A 21,481-nucleotide genomic window follows, 5' to 3' on the forward strand; every position below is an offset into this window, starting at 1 on the left:
CAGACGCCCCTAGTAAGTGCTCACTATTATGGCAACTCTTCCTATTTCATTTGCTTCTTACAATAATTCTGTAAGATACTGAGGGGAGAAAGGGGGTGTATTTTATAGCCGAGGAAACTGTGGCACAGTGAAATTAAGGGGTATGCTGGGAGCAGAACTCGGGTCTTCACAGTGCCAAGCACAAAGACAGGTGACAAGCCCTTTGGTAGCCTTTACAAGATGGTGGCTTTGCTGGTTTCCTCTCATGGTTCAGTGATGGCAGAATGATGTGGGGGTGGGGTGGGGTGGGGTGCAGAGGAAAAGGGTGGTAGAAGGCACTTTTCAACATAAAATGATACAAGACTCTTGGTTAATGTGGTCTGGACAGATTTCTTCCTTCCAGTATTCTTTACATAAACTTTATATTTTGGAATAATTTTAGATTTACAGAAAAGTTGCAGAGAATTTGTTTACCCTTATGCAGATGCTAGTATTTTCTGAACACCTCCTGTGTGCCAGGAACTTTCGGGGCACAAGGAATACAGCAGTAAAACTGACTCTGCTTTCCACTGGAAGAATACAGAGTTTGTGGTAGGAATGGAACCTGGAGTCCTTAGTTTGTGGGTCTCAAAGGTGCTGCTGCCTCCATGTCACCTGTCAGAGATCTGCTACAGCTATCAAATTAGTTTTTTTCAGGAGAGGAGCCAGGAAGCTGTATAGAAACAAATGCTGAAAAACAGTTGCTTGGGAGACCTGGGTGGCTCAGGGCTTCTCCCTCTGCCTGCTGTTTCCCCTGCTTGTGCTCACACTCTCATGCTCTCTCTCTGACAAATAAATAGATAAAATCTTAAAAAAAAGAAAGAAGAAGAAATGCTAGAGGGGATTTGAAGGCAGAACTAGTTTGGGGAACTATTGGTCTGGTACAGACTGTCCATTTCCTGGCACAGGTGAGAGAGGGACTGGCTCCAGCTCACACAGCCAGGAAGTGGCAGAGTCTAGACCAGAAAGCAAGTCTCCTGGTTCTGTGCCCTCCCACGCTGTGTCTCCCTAATGCAGAACAAGAAATGAGTTTAACTTGTGACAGGAAGACCCCAGGTAGAGTTTAGAAGAGTTTCTTGGGTATTTAGGTGTTAGGTTCTTGGCTGCAGGGGACAGAAACTAATTTTTGCTGATGACTCCAGTAAATTAATTTTATTGAAATCACGTTGGGTAGGAAAAGAAAAACAGTATCTCGGGGTGCCTCGGTGGCTCAGTGGGTTAGGCCTCTGCCTTTGGCTCAGGTCATGATCTCAGGGTCCTGGGATCCAGCCCCGCATTGGGCTCCCTGCTCAGCAGAGAGCCTGCTTCCCGCCTCTCTCTGCCTGCCTCTCTGCCTACTTGTGATCTCTGTCTGTCAAATAGATAAATAAAATCTTAAAAAAAAAAAATAAAAGAAAAACAATATCTCAACTCCTACTCACACTTCCGACACCAAATATGTGGGTTTTTCATGCCAAGGAATTCTGACACCAACTACCCCCCTGATTAAGGGTTCAGTGCCCTATGACTGCTCCCCACTTCAGATGCCCATTGTGGGTCTGGGCTTCTGATCAACTGGCTAGAAATTGGGGTGACCCCCTACTTGGGCTTAATAATTTGCTGAAACATTACTTGTGGAACATAAGGAATAGCATGGAGGACATTGGGAGAAGGAAAGGAAAAATGAAGGGAGGGAATCGGGGTGGGAGATGAACCATGAGAGACTCTGGACTTTGAGAAATAAACTGAGGGTTTTAGAGGGGAGGGAGGTGGGGGGATGGGTTAGCATGGTGATGGGTTGGCCGGGTGTTGGGTATTAAGGAGGGCACATATTGCATGGAGCATTGGGTGTTATTATAAACAATGAATCTTGGAACATTACATCAAAAACTAATGATGTACTGTATGGTGACTAACAGAACATAATAAAAAATAATTACAAATAAATAAATAAATTTGAAACAAACAAACCAAAAAGAATTTGCTAGAACAGCTCACAGAACTTAGGAGAAGGCTTTATTGATTATTACTGGTTTTTATATAAAGGATACAACTCAAGAACAGCCACATGGAAGAGATGCGTGGGGCCAGGTGGATGGGAAAGGATACAGAGCTTTCACACGCTTTCTGGGTGTTTCCTGTGTTTACCAGGCTGGAAGCTCTCTGAATCTTCTGTTTGGGGTTTTCATGGAGTATCCATGATATGGGTGTGATTGGTCATTGACTATTACTGATTAAACTCAAATCTCTAGCCCTTCTTCCCTTCCCAGAGATGGGGCTGAAAGTTCCACCACTCTCATCACATGGTTATTTCCTCAGGCAGTCAGCTCCCATCCTCCAAGAGTCACTTCCTTAGCCTAAACTCAGGTCTGGTTGAAAAGGACTTATTGTGAATAACAGAAGCTTGTCCCTCCCAACCCTGTCAGGAAATTCCAAGGGTTTTAGGAGCTCTGTGCGGGGGAACTGGGGATAAAGACCAAATATATATATCTTAGTATATCACAGGGTCACGGGTAGGTTACAAAATCATTGGAATGCTGCTGAAACAAGGATGGGAAAATAAGCCAAGACAAAAGAAGACCAGGCACCTAGAACTACACTAAAATCACATCCCAGGGCCAAGTAGGTGCAGATGGTCCCCTTGCTCTGGCTGCTGCTCCTGCGTGCTCATTGCTGCCACCTGCATAGAAGATACAGCTGGCACTGGGGGGAATGGAAACTTAGGTATGCTACTCTCTATAGTGCACTGCTATAAAGAACTTAGCCAGGTGTCAAGCTCCAGCCTCCAAAATCCAAAGCAAGTGCTGCTGATTGGTGAAGACTAAGCCAGGACCTGAACCTTAGCTGCCTGGAAACCTGGAACCGAAAGGAGTGGGGATTTTTACCTTCGGTAGCGGGAAGTGGTCCTAGCTGCCTGCCAGGATTCGTGAGATGAAGAATTCCCCAAGAGCCCTGACAAAGGGCCATTATATAAATGTTACCAAAGAAGACACTGGGAGCCCTTGACATTTGCAGCTTCAGCACTTAACAGTTTTTGCAATTTATTAGCTGCCCCCAAAAGGCCATTGTAAAGGGATGTGAATTGAATGACTTTGCTGGAACCAGTCCTTTGCTAGTGAGTGAGCCAAGCCTGCCATGCCACTTTGATGTCTCACGTGATTTTGCTCTTCTGTACGAGTTTCCAGCCTCTAGGTAACCATGCATGCAGTGACTAAAATCTGTTTTTTATTGGAGGAGTAGAAAAGACTCCTAAAAATAAATCACTTGATAGTGCCAGAAATAGAAATGAGAAAAAAGTGAAGCTTGAGAAAGTGATTTTTTTCTTTATCTTTTCTTTTCTTTTCTGTGTGGCCACAAATAGAAATTATGGATAAACTTGGCATGGAATGTCAAGTTCAGTGGTGCCAACTTGGCATGGAATGTCAAGTTCAGCAGTGCCTAGGATCTTTGATACCAAGCGATCTACCATATATGTCAGATAGATACAAGGAATAGTGCCTTGGGAAGTTGTTTTAATGAGTGCTTCAACCAGTGCAGGAACTGCTTTTTGAGAGAGAGGGTAAATTTTCCTTAAAGATGAAGAGGCACAATTCACTAACTGAGGTTCTATTCTCTTTTCTTCTTTGGGACCTTAGGTGCAAAGTGTTGAATGTGGTTAATTAATACTCCTCATATAACAAACTTTATAAATAACCTTACATCTCTAATTATAGAATTATTTAGGGTCTGAAATGCAATCACTTAAAAATTTTCCAGCTATAATTTATAACATAATTTTGGGAGACACTATGGGTTATATTAAGGCTCCTGGAAAGTCTTTGGAAAAATCCCTTGCTATTGTCAAGGATCTCCTGTGTAAATCTCCTTGTGGAAATCTTTTTTTACCTTTTTTTTTTTTTTTTTGGTTAAGCAGAAGAGTGCTCTGGGTAAATGAGCATGGCCCCACCCTTTCCAATCCTTGGCCAACACAATGGCTTTATGATTCATAACATGAACAATACTTATCCCAGATACAGTCAGGATGCAGGAAACTTCTTTCCACTTTTCCTCTTAAGAATACTTGCTGGCAAGTCTGGCTGGCTCAGTGGGTAGAGCATGTGACTCTTGATCTCAGGGTTGTGAATTCGAGCACCATGTTGGGTGTGGCACCTACTTAAAAAAAAAAAAAAAGAAAAGAAAAGGGAAACTGCCAAGCATGAAGGGAAGGTCTTTAGCTTTTGGTGCACAGGGGAACATATTTTTAGTTTGATGGCTATGGGTCTTTTCTACTCTTCCAGCATTCTTTTTAACAATCTCCCCTCATTGTTCCATACTGGCAGGATGAGAACTTTTCACAACAGTGCCACCCGGTTATGACCTGTATGTGTGTGTGTGTGCATGTGTGTCTGTGCACATGTGTGTATGTGTGTGTGTGAAAGAGAGGGAGAGAGAGTCAGAGAGAGAGAGAGAGAGACCGAGAGACGGAGAAAGATTGATTTCAACAGAGTTGACAGCCACCTGCTAAAGATAAAAGGTAGGAGGTGAAGCATAACATCAAGCCAACATTAAAGGAAGCTCAAGAAACTTGGATGATCTTTGCTTAATGAGTAAGAAAGCCCAGTCAGTGCAGTAAATAATTCCATTCCACATGTAACACGGTGTTGAAAGGGACCAAGTGAATAATTTGATAGATGCGAGGCTTTTATGTCTCTGTTAGACTATGATGTGTTGTAATCATTGCCGAGTTGTTTTGAGACTCCTGCTTTACGTGATTGGACCATCAAAAATTCTGGTAATCTAAAGCATGCTTCCAGGGGCACCTGGGTGGTTTAGTGGGTTAAGCCTCTGCCTTCTGCTCAGGTCATGGTCTCAGAGTCCTGGGATCGAGCCCCACATTGGGCTCTCTGCTCAGTGAGGAGCCTGCTTCCCCCTCTCTCTCTGCTTGCCTCCCCCTCTTTCTCTGCCTGCCTCTGCCTACTTGTGATCTCTCTCTCTCTCTGTCAAATAAATAAATAAATAAATAAAATCTTAAAAAAAAAAAAAGCATGCTTCCAGAAACTCTGTCCCAACTCTGACCTGTAGAGCCTGTAGATTATCTGGACCCCACCCATGCAAGGACAAAATTAATGGCAGAACCTTAGATTAGCCTAGGGAGGAAAACCTTGGACCCAGGAGCAGAGGTACTAGTGGGCACATTTCAGCACAGTATAAGGAAGAGGAGATCATAGGGGTTCATTCTAAGAATTAGAACCGTCAGAAAATACAACCCGATTGAAGTACATTCTGGTTCTCTGTAAGTTTTCACTACTATAAGTAGTTCCACACCGAACATCTTTGGTATATAGCTTTGTGTACTAGCTCAAATACATTTTCAGGATAGATTTCTAGGAGTAGGGTGTTTCTGTTGGAAAGTATATGCTTTTCATAGCGTCTAGGTTCTGCCCAGTTGCCTTCCAAAATTACGCTGCACCCATTTCCCACAGCTTCATGAGTATGGATAATCCTTCACTTTCTTTCTCTTTTTTTGGATCATCTTTTCATTGTTTGATCAGGAATGTTTCCAAGGTGGTGAACTGTGCTCAGGAATTCAGGTGTGGGAGCAGAAGATAAACAGGAGTGGGAGGGCCAGGGAATGCCACAGTCTGAAAGCACACCTGTGAGCCCTGAAGATGTCAGAGATGCTTAATCAAGGAGGTGCTCCTGGTTTCCGAAGAACAGGGCACACAGACAGGGCTTGAAGTCAGAGTGTGACCATTGCTGAGAAGAGAGGTAAAACCAACATGCTGAAAGGTGCGACCAGCATTTTCATCTGTTGCTAGCTGCTGAAGTGGCTGAACTACATGTCTGATCCCTTTGCTGTATGTGCCGAGGAAGAAAACAGACCCATGGTGAGTCTTGGCAGAGCTGAATGGGTTAGGTATCTTTGTAGCACAGGAAATACATTTCTCTAAAATACCTAAAATACTGGGCTTGATGCTGTAAAATTTCTAGAAAATTTGAAATCTAGAGGACAGAAAATTTTGAGGAAATGTAATCCTTAGTTTTTTTTTTTAAGCTCCTTTTTTAGTTATACGGTTGTATTAACACTGTAGAATTTTATTTCCTCATAAAATGATCGTGTATGGGATTTGAATTTACAGTAGAGCTTATTAATACAACGTTAAAATCCCTAACTGAACTTACTTTTATTCGCTGATTTAAAGGTTTTAGTTTACTTTTTTTTTTTTAAGATTTTATTTATTTATTTGGCAGACAGAGATCACAAGTAGGCAGACAGGCAGACAGAGAGAGAGAGAGAGAGGAGGAGGAAGCAGGCTCCCTGCAGAGCAGAGAGCTGGATGCAGGACTCATCCCAGGACCCTGAGATCATGACCTGAGCCAAAGGCAGAGGCTTAACGCACTGAGCCACCCAGGTGCCCTTTATTTTACTTTTTTTAAAGTAATCTCTACACCCAACGCTGGGCTCAAACTTAAAACCTTGACATTAAGAGTTGCACGCTCTACTGTCTGAGCTAACCAGGTGCCCTTGAACTTACTATTATTAATTTTTAAAGATTTTGAAATTCATTTGTTTTAGAGGAGAGAAAGTGTGAGTCGAGGTGGGGGAGGTGGAGGGACGAGGAGGGGCAGAGGGAGAAGGACAAGCAGATTTTTCCCTAAGTGCAGAGCCTGACATGGGGCTTGATCCCATAATACTGAGATCATGAGTTGAGTCTAAACCAAGAGTCTCATGCTTAACCCACTGAGCCACCCAGGTGCCCCTGAACTTTTCTTTTATTTTTTTTAAAGATTTTATTTATTTATTGGATAGGCAGAGATTACAAGTAGGCAGAGAGGCAGGCAGAGAGAGAGGAGGAAGCAGGTTCCCCGCTGAGCAAAGAGCCTGACTCGGGGCTCGATCTCAGGACTCCGAGACCATGACCTGAGCTGAAGGAAGAGGCTTCAACCCACTGAACCACCCAGGTGCTCCTGCCCCTGAACTTATTTTTTAAATGCTTTAATATTTGCTGTTAAAAGCTACAGATCTTAAATCCACACTGTTTTTTTGCCAATTATGAGAAGTTGTAAATCTAGAAATAATCAACAACATTCAGGGAAAGTTAATGAAATAGTTAGGTCTACAGACTTAGTGTCTGACCCTGGGAGGTTGGGTGAGTGGGAGGTGGATGATGTAGGGGAGGGAACTTTCTTCTCAGAAAAGTTGCTGGGGAAAAGTAACATAAAGGGGGATTTCTCTTCTTCCCTAAATTTACTGAATATAATCTATTGTAATGTGGAAACTGCCTAATGAACTATTTTAAAAAATAAAATCGGTAAGAGTTGATTCCCAGTAACTTGCAGTGTGAAAATAGGCCCTAGACTCAGCCCCATTCGTCTTTCTGTCCATCTCAACCATCCACACACCCACGCAACCATCCTTAGCGAATAATAACTAACAATTACGGAGTGTTTACTGTGTGCCGGATACTATTCTAAGTGCTTTACATGCATTGCCTCGAACAGTCTTTCCAGCAATACTACAAGGTAAGTTCTATCATTATCCCCAATTTATTTTTATTTTTTTGAATTATCCCCACTTTAAATGGAATCTGAGAGTTTCCCAGTAAATTAAATATAGAATTACTATATAGCTCAGCAGTTCCACTCCTAGGTACATACCCCAAATAACTGAAAACAGGGATTCAAACAATGCACAGGAATGTTCATAGCAGCTCCATTCATAGTCATCAAAGATCTAAATGTCCTGCAACAGACACATGGATAGACAAAATGTGTTTGTAGGGGCCCCAGGGTGGCACAGTTGGTTGAACGTCTGACTCTTGGTTTCGGCTCAGGTCATGATCTCAGGGTTCTGGGATCGAGCCCCATGTGGGGCTCTGTGCTCAGCATGGAGTCTGCTTGTCCCTGGCCCTCTGCTCTCCGCTCTGCTGCTACTCTCTCTCTCGCGCTTTCTCTCTTATATCTATAAAGTGAATAAATAAAATGTTTTAAAAGATGTGTTTATATATCTATTCAATGCAAAATTATTCAGCCATAAAAAAGAATGAAGTACAGGGTGCCTGGCTGGCTCAGTCAGTGGAGCATGTGACTCTTTTTTTTTCTTTTTTCTTTTTCAAGTTTTTAATGAAATTCCAGTTGGTTAACATACAGTGTAATATTAGTTTCAGGTGTAGAATTTAGTGATTCATCACTTACGTATGACACCGGATGCTGCTCATCACAAGTGCCCTCCTTAATCCCCATCACCTGTTTCACCCATGGCTACAAGTCCCTTCCCAAGACTCTTGATCTCAGGGTTGTGAGTTCAAGCCGCACATTGGGTGTGGCACTTACTTTAAAAAAAAAAAAAAAAAGGAATGAAGTACTGACCTAGGCCAAAACCCAGATAAACTTTGAAGACTTATTACTACTACAGAGAGAAGCCAGACTCGAAAGACCTCACATGGTATGATTCCATTTCCATGAAATATCCAGAATAAGTAAATCCATAGAGACAGAAAGTAGATTAGGGGTTGCCATGGACTGGAGCGAGGTGGCTATAGAGAGATTGCTTAAGGAGTACGGGGTTTTTGCCTGGGGCAATGAAAAAGTTCCTGAACAAGGGACGCCTGAGTGGCTCCGTCAGTTAGGCGTCTGCCTTCAGCTCAGGTTATGGTCCCAGGGTCGTGGGATTGAGCCCCACATGGGGGCTCAGGGGGAGCCTGCTACTCCCTCTGCCTGCTTCTCCCTCTGTTTGCTTCTCCCTCTGCTTGTGCTCTCTCTCTGACAAAATAAAGTGAAAAAGAGATCTTTCAAAAAAAAAGAAGTTTCTGAATGAGAATGGAGGTGATGAGTGCAGAACATTGTAAATGTACTTAATGCCACTGAATTGTGCACTTTAAAGTGGTTAAAGTAGTAAATTTTATGTTATGTGTATTTTACCACATTTTAAAAAAATGTAATTTGAGGGCGTCTGGGTGGCTAAGTGGGTTAAGCCTCTGCCTTCGGCTCAGGTCATGATCGCTCAGGGTCCTGGGATCGAGTCCCGCATCGGGCTCTCTGCTTGGCAGGGAGCCTTCCTCCTCCTCTCTCTCTCTGCCTGCCTCTCTGCCTGCTTGTGATTTCTCTCTGTCGAATAAATAAATAAAATCTTAAAAAAATGTAATTTGAGGCTCAGAACACTGAAGTGACTTACCTACATGTACAGTTGGTGTGGAGTAGAGCTGTGTTCTAATCCCAGCTATCTGGCTCCATCATGTTTTTTAAAAAAATATATAGTGAAAAACTTTATTTGGGGTCATTTAGGAAATTTAGATACATTAACCTAAACTGAAAATATCAGTATTATAAGATATCATTGGTGAAGCCCATATTGGTGACACAAACACTAGATCTGATCTTCACAATGACTTTGAAAGTTTCGCATTATTTAGTTTGTGTGTGTGTGTGTGTGATGTACATAACTTAAAATTTACCATTTTAATCATTTTTAAGTGTACAGTTCAGTGGCATTAACTACATTACCTTGTTGTGAAACTCTCACTACCATCCATCTCCAAACTTTGTCGTCTTCCTAAACTGAACCTTTGTAGTCATTAAACCCACAACTCCCCATTTCCCCCTTTCCCCACCCCTAGAAACCACTGTTCTACTGTTCATGGTACCAGTCCCAGGGTCATTGCCTAGGGTTGCAAAGAAAAACAAGACAAGGCCATTCCCCGGGGTCTGAGTAGTGCAAAACCCATGTTCTGTCGTCTAGTGACCTTGCCACTAGCTCACTCCTCTTCACCGAGTTAGAGAAATCCAGTTGCAAGAAAAGAGAGTTGGGGCACCTGGGTGGCTCAGTGGGTTAAAGCCTCTGCCTTCGGCTCAGGTCATGATTCCAGGGTCCTGGGATTGAGCCCCACATAGGGCTCTCTGCTCAGCAGGGAGCCTGCTTCCCTTCCTTTCTCTCTCTGACCACCTCTCTGCCTACTTTTGATCTCTGCCTGTCAAATAAATAAATAAAATCTTAAAAAAGAAAAGAGTGTTGTTGAAGCATGCAGAGGGAATGCCTGTGTCTGGGGAGCAGGAGAATGAAGTCAGTGAATGAATTATGATTGAAATGAAAGATGGAGGAAGAGATTTCAACAGGAAAGTCTGTTAGGGAGGTTGAAGATGAGAAGAATTGGGAACATAATCATTGCCTTCTTTTTACTTAAGGTAATTCTGAGGAATACATGAGATTTTGCAGTGGGGATATATTCTGAAGTGCCAAGAGTACTCTGCATTCATGGTTGGGACTCACATCGCTCCGGAAGTGGATTTGTTTGATGGGCGTAACTCAGGAGATCAGTTTCAGTGGGGCATGCAGATGACCACCCAGTTAGGGTATAGATTCTTTCTTCAAGATATTGGGCCACAAAGGGGAGGGAAGAAACAGTACAGTAGTTGAGATGTTAGGATCAGGTAAAGGTGTCATAGATATGGCTTTATTATTATTTTTTAATTAAAATAGTAATATATACTTCAAAAAATAAAATAGGAGTGCCTGGCTGGCTCAGTCAGTAGAATGTGTCACTCTTGATCTTGGGGTTGTAACTTCAAAATTCATATCAGATGTAGAGATCACTTAAAAATAAAATTAAAAAAAAAGCAAATATAAACAGAGGTGGATTTTCTCTGAAGCTAATAATGCTTAACCTTCAGATCTCTCACTTGGCTTGGGCTCCTTCAAAGGCCGTGTATCCACTTTTGTAATTTTTATATTTTGGAATTTTCATTTTATATTATTTTTCCAAAGAAAACCCCCCAAATTGTTTACACTTCAGGCTCCACAAAATCTGGATCCATTCCTCCATGGAGGGCAAAAATGTAGTGAAATCCCACCATGCAGATAAAATCATGGTTCATTCTCTGGATTTTTTCCTGTATGTGTATCAGTACACTACTTTTTACAAAAATTGGATTGTACTCTATGTACTATTTTGCAACATTATTTTTATTATTTTTTTCCCTTCATTTTTGAGCACCACCCCCCTTGACCACAGAAACATTTGAGTGATTTAAGTAGTTTAACCAGGAGTAAAAAAAAAATAGCAGAACCAGACCAACAGGAAATGGATAGAACATGGTTGAGGGCATGGCACCGGGAAAGCACAGAGTATATGGATCTGTCCTCACTGTTACAGTGAGGTGTCCCTTGGTGTCTTATCTACCTGCTTGGTGTCCTCTATCACCGTGTAATGATACAGTTATCTGTATGATTTTTATCGACCTCCGTCTCCTCCATTACATTATAAACACTTTGGGGTAGATGATGGCCTGATACATAGTAGGTGTTTGTAGATATTTACTGAATAAATGCTTGAATAATTGAATGCTGAGGATTGAGTTCAAGGGGATACCGGATGTAGAAATTAGAGCTCCAGATGTCAGAGAGTTGTTGGGAAGATGTGTTTCAGCAAGGGTATTGACCTTGTGCCTGGAGAACCAGTAAGGAATGGCTTTCCTTCCTCAAGTGTGCTAAAGAATGGGCAGTGCGGGTATTTTAGAAAGGTGTAGGCTTGAATCTTTCTTAGAGGTGCAGGTTGGGCTGCTCAGTTCTTTTTTTTTTTTTTTTTTAATCTATAAATGGGACTGCAAAACCCTACCTTCTGGGGTTATTGTGGAAGTCCAATGAGTCAATAGATGGGAAAGCCCCAGCTTAGTTCCTGATACACAGTAGTTGCTCAGTAAATTGTTTTTGATTCTGAATCAGGAACCAGAGACCTATGTCTGGCCTTTGAGTAGAAGCAAGATGAAACTAAGAAGGGAAAGGAGACCTGAGAATGGAAAGGAGACCATTTACTCCAGGTGGACAAGATTGGGTTCAGTTATGCAGTGCGTATGGTGTAAGCTCTGAGATGTATCACGTTATGACAAAGGCATCTCTTACGCTGATGGCTGACTTGACAGTCAGTGGCAGAGGGGAAGGAAAGGGTATACAAGGTAGAGTTTCTATTCCAAGGCTCTAGTCCATCCTTCAGGTGGTAGCAATAGATGAAACCAGAAATGATCCCTGGGGGTCTTCTCCCTCATTTGGGGAGACCCTAGTACTTTGCCACAGTTGAACCAGATGATGAGGGAATGGATATTATAAGTATTTGGGCTCCAGATCTTAAGTTGCCTTCTATCAGTATATAGGAAAGGCCTTAGAAACCAACAATGGTTATATCGGAGAGCTCAGGAAAGAGCATGTCCCAAGGACTATCAGGTTATCTATTTTTCCTTGACTTTCATGGCCCTTTCAGGTGGAGGGAGGACCCAGGACAATGGCTGCTGATCATGATTTGGAGATGGAGGATATGAATCTGAATATGGATAGAGACATGGAAGGAGAGCTGGAAGAAGAGCAGGAAATGAGAGAGGACGGTGGACGTGAAGATCCCTTCAAGAGTAAAAAGGTCCATAGGGTTGTCTCGAAATGGATGCTTCCTGAAAAGGTCCGAAGAACATACTTGGAGAGAGCTAACTGCCTCCCACCCCCTGTGTTTATCATCTCCGTCAGCCTTGCTGAGGTATGTTGGGCGGTGGGCACTAGAGCAAGTACCACTGGGGAATTGCAACAAGACCTGGGGAAAGGGGGGAGGGGCTTCGACCACATTTAGAGGAGAGACTGGAAGGAAGAGAGCTTAGTGGTGGCAAGTCCAGCACACACTCAACCTCACCCTCTCTGGAGCCCCCTTGGGTCTTTCCTATGATTGCAGTCGCTTTCAGCCAAGAGTTGAGTTTTACTTTTCACTGCCCAGCAGTGACTATAGTTTTCAGTGGCTTCATTTCATTTTAGTTGCTGGGGCTTTAGAAACCAAATAATCTTGGGGTCACAAATTGGTTTGGTTTTATGAACCGACTCAGATTGATTGGTTAAGGTCTTTTTGTGGAGCCAACAGAGACACCTAACCAGAAGAGCTCTAGAGCTGCCTCCAGGTTTCAGTAGGGAAAAAAAAAAAATGGGATCCCCTATGTGGGCAGCAAGTAGTGTGTTTTCAGACTCTGATCTCATCAGCCCTTTTGTTTTCCAGAAAAAGAGTACAAGGCCCAGAGAGCTGGAATGACTTGCCCAAGGTCACATTTAGTGACTGGGCTGGGACTGGTCTTCTTCTGAGCCTCATGGCACCTACCATGATGTCTCATAAAAGAATGGGTGGGGGATGGATATGTGTGGTTGTGACTTCAGGGACATTAGGAGGTCGGTATGTAATGTAATCCTCTTAATTCCCACCAATGTCTCAATTTCTTTATCAAGGACTGTATTAGGGTTCTAAAGAAAAACATAACCAGTAGGGTGTGTACATTCACAAACATACACATATTATCTATCTATCATCTATCATCTATATCTCTCTATCCATCCATCCATCTACCTATCTACACATGTATATTGAGAGGGAGATTGGTTCATTTGAAGGAATTGGCTTGTGCCATTATGGAAGCTTGGCAAGTTAAAAATCTAGGGTAGGCCAGCAGAATGGAGACCTAGGAGTAAGAGTTGCCATTGGAGTTCAGAAGCAGTCATACTGGCAGAATTCCCTTTCCCTCAGACGAGGTCAGTCTGGTCTATTAAGGCTTTCAACTGATGTGGCCCCACGTTATGGGGGGTAATCTGCTTTACTCAAAGACCATTGATTTAAATGTTGATCTCATCTAAAAAATACCTTTACAGAAACATCCAGAATGATGTTTGATCAAATCTCTCTGGGTGTCATGGTCTCGCCAAGTTGACACATAACATTAACCAGCATAGGGACCTAGCCTCTTATGGGTCAGTTAAAGAAAAGCCCCATGTATCAACATTTCTGGCACACTCTGTCATGTTATCCTGCCAGCCTGTGGGTTGGTGGGCCTACCCATGGTCCAGTCAGGTGTGGGAGTGCTTGGCGAGTGTGGGAATTGGGGAATAATAGGATAAGGTCACATGATACCGAACATGACCACCGGGGTCTGTGCTGTGGAGAGGGCAGTTCTCTATAGAAGGGTTGTGGGGCGGGTGCTGGGATGCCTGTTCTCTCACAGAAAGATCTGTTTTTCAAATAAAAGTTTTTGGGATAAACTTTTTATTTTGGATTAATGTTAGCTTTATAGAAAAGTTACAAAGATAGTGCAGAGAGTTCCTGTGTAGGTCTCACTTCCTTTCTCTCACTGTTAATACCTTACATTTCCATAGCACATTTGTCAAAATGAAGAGACTGACATGTGTATACTACTATTAACTAAACTGCAGGCTCCCTTTGGAGTTTTTAATATGCATTTTTACCAGCTTTTCCATTAATGTCTTTTTTCTGTCCCTTCTGTACCCTCCAACCCAGAGTATCACCTTGTAGTATGTTCCTGTGGCTCCCCGGTGCCCTCTCATCTGTGACAGTTGTCTCAGTCTGTCTTTGTTTTTCATGACTTTGATAGTCTTGAGGAGTACGGGCCAGATTTCTGTAGACAATTGCCCAGTCTGGGCTTGTCTGAGGTTTTCCTTCTGATTAGATTGGAATTAACAGGTTTTGGGGAGGAACATACAGAGGCGAAGCGCCTTTGTCCTCATGTCACATTGGGGAGTATGGGACATCCCCATGACATCCCTGGCAACCTGAACCTCCCTCACTCCGTTAAGGTCGTGTTTGCTGGGCTTCTGTGCTGTAGAGTCATTATCGTTCCCTTTCCCTATTCTGTTCCTTGGAGGCCAGCAGCGACTTAATTTCATAGTAACTTGGAAGTGAAAGACAAAATGGTGGGTGTGGGAAGATAGGGGTGGAGGATACATAAGGGGTAGAGGGGTTTGGAAAGAGCCTTTATATTTGGCCTAGGGCTGCTTCTCATCACTGGAGAAGTGGGATATGACCAGTGACATGGTCAGATATACGGCGAGGACATTTAATTCCTGCCTTTTTTTTTTTTTAAAGATTATATTTATTTTTTTGACAGAGAGAGATCACAAGTAGGCAGAGAGGCAGGCAGAGAGAGAGAGAGAGAGAGAGAGAGGAAGGGAAGCAGGCTCCCCGCTGAGCAGAGAGCCCAGTGAGGGGCTCAATCCCAGGACCCTGGGATCATAGCCTGAGCTGAAGGCAGAGGCTTTAACCCACTGAGCCACCCAGGTGCCCCAATTCCTGTCATCTCCTGAGCACATGCAACAGAGGGCCCACTTGAGAGCTGAGTGTTTGAGAGCAAAGTAGTAGTGCCCGTGGGCTCTTCCTGGGCCACTCTCTGCTGAAGGTGGTTAACATTCTTGTCTGCCCCTCCCTGGCAGCTGGCGGTGTTTATTTACTATGCCGTGTGGAAGCCTCAGAAACAGTGGATCACCCTGGACACAGGCATCCTGGAGAGTCCCTTTACCTACAATCCTGAGAAGCGGGAGCAAGCCTGGAGGTTTGTCTCCTATATGCTGGTCCACGCTGGGTAAGACACCACCGTAAGTCACTGATGTCGAAGGTGACGGCAAGTACTTGTAGCTCCCAGCATCGGGTCAGTGCTTCATTACTGATAAGGCACTTAGACGTCCATAATCTTGTTTGATCCTCAGCAGCCCCGGAAGGCAAGGATTACTCCTGCCACTTTGTGTCTGAGGCTTCGGGCATGTGGTTACTTGCTCTGTGTCACGTGGCTAAGTTGCAGCGCTAGAACCTCAACCTATCCGTGCTAACTCCAAGTCCAGTGGACTTTGTATTGCATTGTAACTGCCTGATCCTGGCATTTATATAAGGGAGATTAGTGAGAAGAGACCCCATCATTACTAAAGCACATGTATGTTCCCCTAGTTGTTTGATGTTGTGAAAATATTCCCTTTAGGGTATGGATCATCAGTCCCTCCGTCCCTGCCCTGCCACACACTTGAGGAGAATTAATTGGCGAGTGCTTTGTGGAGTGTATAATACTGTGGTCCATCTGGACTGATATGAGCAATGGGCAATGCAGTGCTTTTTAGTTACAGCTTCCTTTTTTTAAAAAAAATAGATTTTATTTATTTATCAAAAAGAGAAAGAGAGGAAGAGAGCACCAGCAGGGGAAGTGGCTGGCAGAGGGGGAAGCAGACTCCCCGAGGAGGAAGGGTCCCGATGCAGGACTCAATTCCAGGATCCTGACATCATGACCTGAGCCAAAGGCAGATGCCCAACTGACTGAGCCACCCAAGAGTCCCTAGTTATAGTATCTTATATGCTAATAGTATTTTGTGACCTTGCTCGGAACCCAAGATTCACTATGCCCACCGCAGACCATGAGCAGCTTGCTGTGGCCCCCCCTCTCCAGTAGACGCTTCGCCTGGGGGTTCAGATGAGGCCAGCTTCGTCTGTGTGACCTACCCAGCCTTGGATCTTGAAGGATGACTCTGGCCAGTGGCTAAATAGGCATCCATGACAGGACAGAGGGCTCAGAGACTTGACAAATAAGGACAAAATTGCTCATTGCCCAGTTTCTATGGATACTTTGTTTGCTTTTTCATTTAACATGTTCTGAGCAAATGTGGTTCCTGCACTCAAGGACTTGAAAATTATAAGGGCAAACGGTCAGGTCAGTTAAATAGTAATGGGAGGCCATATAGTATTTTAGTATACAGAAGTTACTTAACTTCTTTGTGCCTCGGTTTCCAAATCTATAAAATGGGGTAGCAGCACCTATTTTATAAGGTTGCTGTGATTAAATGAGGCTGTGGTTATAATGTAATTTTTGCAATGCCTGACACATAGTAAGGCCCTCAAAAAGAATTCTCAAGGCTGTGTAGGACAGGTCACATAGTGGGGTATAGGAGTTCAGAATGCTTCTGGCTGTAGGTAATCAAAAAAAAATCTAATGGGGGCCTAAACAAATGGAGGTTAATTCTTTGTCATGTAAGAAGCCCCGAGGTATGTGCTTAGTTCCTCAGTTTAACAAGGCCAAGACTCTTGGTTCTGTGCTGGCATATCTGCTTCTCCCTTGACCTTTCTCTCGTGGTTGCAAGTTGGCAGCATAGCTGGGCATTAAAAGCAGGAAGGGGAAGGGTAGACCAGTTGCAAGAAAGTAGCTCTCTTCCTAGTCTCCCACCGGTGCTGCTCTGTCCTGCATTTCAATGGCCAGACCCATGGACACAGCTGCCCCTCACTATGAGAGGCTGGCAAAGTCAACATGAGCTCTTCCAGCCTCACTAAAGGAAGCAGACAGGTGGTAAGGAGATGGATGTGGGATTAGTCACTGTAACAGAAACAGAAAGACAGAAAGATCCGAGTGGGGGTGGTTTCCCAGATGTCATGGATTCAAGCTAGACCTGGAAGGGTAGATAAAATTTGATGAAAAAAGTCAGCATTTCTATTCCGGGTCTACGATGGGGGATCTCATCCTTATGCCTTTTCTCCTCTCACTGTATAGTCTTCTTATTTTTTTTTAAAGATTTTATTTATTTATTTGACAGAGAGAGAAGGATCACAAGTAGGCAGAGAGGCAGGCAGAGAGAGAGGGGGAAGCAGGCTCCCTGCTGAGCAGAGAGCCTGATGTGGGGCTCAGTCCCAGAACCCTGAGATTATGACCCGAGCCAAAGGCAGAGGCTCAACCCACTGAGCCACCCAGGCGCCCCTAAGCTGAAATCTCTTAAAAAAAAAAAAAAAAAAAAAAAAGTCTTGTGTTACGTAGTAACTAAACTAAGGATGACTAGAATGTGGGAATGTACCAAAGTACATTCAGAGATTCTTCAGAGATGCCTGTGGGTTTTGACAAGCAAAATACGAATTTTATTTAAAAATATTTTTACCTCTTTCAGAACTGGAATAAAAACCACCTGCACTCAAATATGTTATATGCCAAACTGTAGTACATGGGAGTTACTAACTTCAGCTAGTGTAAACTTTCTTTTTCGTTCTGGGGAACTGTTTTTCCAACTTTATTATTTTTTAAGATTTTAATTATTTATTTGGCAGAATGAGAGGGAGTGTGAGCGCGCACAACAGGGGGAGCAGCAGGCAGAAGGAGAGGGAGAAGCAGGCTCCTTGCTCAGCAGCTCACCCCTGGACTTTTTAAAACAGAACTGGGGATGCGGTTTCTCTTGCCATCTCTGTTTTATAAAAAAATACCCTGGGGTGCCTGGGTGGCTCAGTCAGTTACACATCTGCCTTTGGCTCAGGTCACGATTCCAGGGTCCGGGGATTGAGCCCCGCATTGGGCTCCCTACTCAGCTAGGAGTCTGCTTCTCTCTCTCCCTCTGGCTCCTCCTCCCTGCTCATGCACGGTCTCTGTCTCTCACTCTTTCTGTAAGATAAATCAATAAAATCTTAAAAAAAAAAGTATATCCTAAGATTGCAAGACCAGTTGTTTAAAAACCTGTTGAAATTTGGAGTGCCCAGCTGGCTCAGTCAGTAGCACATGCAACTCTTGATCTCAGGGTCGAGAGTTCCAGCCCCACGTTGGGTATGGAGCCTCCCTTAAAGAAGAAAAACAACAACAACAAAGCTATTGAAACTTAAAACTCGATATGTGTGAATTAGGATTTTCTCATTACCATGCTACCGAAACAGGATCAGATGCGGGGGGCTGACCTAACATGGCAATAGTCATCTGAGCCTAACTTCAAGTTTATGTTCCTTAAGCCATCCTCATCACTGATCGTTTGATGTTGTCAGTCACTGTTTCAAGACAGAACTTACAAAATAAATGATACTTCCAAAATGTCCTTTTATCGGTTTTACATATTGAGGCACTGTGTTGAGATTTTTATTAAAGAAAAAAAAGTCACCTAAAAAAATTAGAAAATGGAAAAAAAAATTAGAAAATGGAATTTGAACTAGAAACAATACACCAATGCCTGTTCATGTCCCAAAGAAACAACAGTGTGGGTTAGTCGTAATATGGGACTACTGTGTTTGTCTCTGCAGAGTTCAGCACATCGTGGGGAATCTCATTATGCAGCTCGCTTTGGGTATTCCCTTGGAAATGGTCCACAAAGGCCTGCGAGTAGGGCTGGTGTACCTGGCAGGAGTGATTGCAGGTGAGTATCCTGAGGGTAACACAGAATCAATGCCTCTGCACTCCGAGGGCACAATGCACAAGGCAAAAGTAATCATTTAAGTCGAGATTTCCTGTATTCCTAATACATGCTGGGGAACCTGATAAGCACTGGAAATCAGTTAATCAGCAGCAGCTGGCTGGCTCCGTCAGAAAAGCATGGGAATCTTGATCTTGGGGTCATGAGTTCAAGCCCCACGTTGGGTGCAGAGATTACTTAAATAAATAAAGCTAAAAAAAAAAAAAACAAAAAGAGAGAGAGAGAAAGGACAGAAAGGAAGGAAGGAAGGAAAAAGGAAAGAGAAAGGAAAAAAGAAAGAAAGAAAAGTTAGAGGACCAGTCAGAAGACCATGCTACTCGCGATGTTAGGATGGTGAGTTTGAGCCTGACATTGGGTGTAGAGATTACTTAAATAAATTAATAAATAAGTAAACTGAAAAAAAAAAAAAAAAAAAACCCATAAAAAACCCCCAAAAAACCCACAACAGTTAAAATATTTGAGAGAAGCACACAGAGATAGGTCATTGTGCCTGTCCTTGGGTATCTCAGAATCAGACTGGCTTTTGCACATTTGGAAGTTGTGTGTACGTTGGTGCCCAGGTGCATATATATTGGGTAGAGACTTAAAAGCCAGATCATGAAAGCCCAGCATGTCAGACTAGCGATCTTGGGAAGTCACACGAGCCAATGTGCATTTAAGAAAGACGGCTTGAGGGGAATGTAGAGAAGAGCTACAGGGGCCCAGGGCTCAGAGGGCACTGGCAAAATACGCAGTGATCTCTGAAAGGGGGTGTGTCTTAAGAGGATCCACTTTGGTCGGAGGAGAAAGTATGAGAATTCCCATCTATCCATTTATTTATTGGAAACATTTTTTAAAGATTATTTATTTATTTATTTGACAGAGATCACAAGCAGGCAGAGAGAGAGAGAGAGAGAGGGAAGCTCCCCGCTGAGCAGAGCCCGATTCCGGGCTCGATCCCAGGACCCTGAGATCATGACCTGAGCCGAAGGCAGAGGCTTTAACTCACTGAGCCACCCAAGCACCCCTAAAGCTACAATCTTTTTATTTCTAGCAGCTAGTGTACTATATTAAAATGAATATGGTCTTTTGAAAAACCTTATCCTGAATTCTACCTTTATCGTTTATTAGCTGTGTGAACATGGGAATGTTGCTGACATTTCTGAGCTTCAGTTTCTAACCTGCATAGTGGGGATGAAACACCTCTCTTCTCATGAACTGCCTTCTGTTTCTTCAGACTCAAGATTTTAACATCTTTTTCCTTCTCCAAGATTCAAGTTAACCATTACTTTTTCAAACTCCAAAGTCAAAGAAAGTTTCTGAGTTACATGAATATCAAAGCAATATAATTATGGTTTTAAGCAAATCCCCTGAGCCCACTTCAACTTTCTATTGGAAACATTTTTTTAACTTTTTTTTAAAAGATTTTATTTATTTATTTGACAGAGAGAAATCATTTGACAGGTGATTCTGTTGTCCACAAGTAGGCAGAGAGGCAGGGAGAGAGAGAGAGAGGAGGAAGCAGGCTCCCTGCTGAGCAGAGAGCCCGATGCGGGACTCGATCCCAGGACCCCGAGATCATGACCTGAGCCGAAGGCAGCGGCTCAACCCACTGAGCCATCCAGGCGCCCGGAAACATTTTTTTTTAATTAAATTTTTTTTTTTACATTGCAGTTGCAAGTATTCTTTCACCAGTTACCCCCAATGGTAACAGCTTGCAAAATTCTAGTATAGTTTCCAAACCAGGACATCCACCTTGATACTGTCAAGGTGCAAAACAGAGATTCCTCACGTTGTATTTTCACAGCCATCGCCTCTTCTTCCCCATCCCCCACCCCTCCTTCACCCCTGACAGCCACTAATCTGTTCTCTGTTTCTGTAATTTTCTCAATTCAAGCATGTTCGATAAACGGAATGAAACAGTATATTGCCTTTGGGGTTGGCTGTCTTCACACAGCATCATTCTCTGGGAGACCCATGTAGGCTGCTGTATGTATCAATACTTCATTCATTTTTATCTCTCAGTAGTATTCCATGGTGTGGATGCACCACCATTTTTTTAACCCTTCACTCCCTGGAGCCTATCTGGGTTGTTTCCAGTTTGGGGCTATTACAAAAAAAGCTGTTAATAAAAAAATAAAAAAAGCTGTTTGTGTACAGGTTTTTGTGAACAGAAGTACCAAGTTTTGTGAACAGAAGTTTTCGTTTCTCTGGGATAAATGCCCAAGCGCTCAGTTCTGAAGTTGTATGGTAGTGCCTGTTGAGTTGTTTTAAGAACCAGCCAAAATGTTTTCTGGAATGGCTGCTCCATTTTACATTCCCCCCAATAGTGTAGAGGGGATTCTGTTGTCCACATCCTCACCAGCGTTCGTGTTGTTGCCATTTCTTACTTCAGCTGTGCTCAGAAGCATGTGATACTAAGGCCATATCTCATCATGGCCTTAGTCCTTAATTTGCCATCAGATAGCTAATGATGCTGAACACCTGTTGATGTATCTAACCTCTTTAGTGATATGCCTGCTCATGTCTTTTGCC

The 21,481-nt window shown here is 43.2% G+C and overlaps 1 protein-coding gene and 1 long non-coding RNA gene across 2 annotated transcripts in view; one reads left to right on the forward strand and one right to left on the reverse strand.

Annotated features, from left to right (window-relative positions):
* The window catches only part of RHBDL2 (rhomboid like 2), a 49,405-nt gene that overhangs the window by 9,852 nt on the left and 18,072 nt on the right, over positions 1–21,481 (forward strand). The window contains exons 2-5 of the mRNA XM_032361172.1: positions 5,796–5,864; positions 12,228–12,494; positions 15,212–15,360; positions 18,798–18,910. Of these exons, the coding sequence (XP_032217063.1) occupies positions 5,817–5,864; positions 12,228–12,494; positions 15,212–15,360; positions 18,798–18,910 (577 nt within the window). The 5' untranslated portion in view covers positions 5,796–5,816. The remainder of the gene's footprint in view (positions 1–5,795; positions 5,865–12,227; positions 12,495–15,211; positions 15,361–18,797; positions 18,911–21,481) is intronic.
* The window catches only part of LOC116600821, a 48,073-nt gene continuing 36,522 nt past the window's right edge, over positions 9,931–21,481 (reverse strand). Inside the window, exon 3 of the long non-coding RNA XR_004289826.1 lies at positions 9,931–10,339. This is a non-coding gene — a long non-coding RNA (uncharacterized LOC116600821). The remainder of the gene's footprint in view (positions 10,340–21,481) is intronic.

Source organism: Mustela erminea, chromosome 10, assembly GCF_009829155.1.
Source record: "Mustela erminea isolate mMusErm1 chromosome 10, mMusErm1.Pri, whole genome shotgun sequence".
NCBI classification, from domain to species: Eukaryota; Metazoa; Chordata; class Mammalia; order Carnivora; family Mustelidae; genus Mustela; species Mustela erminea.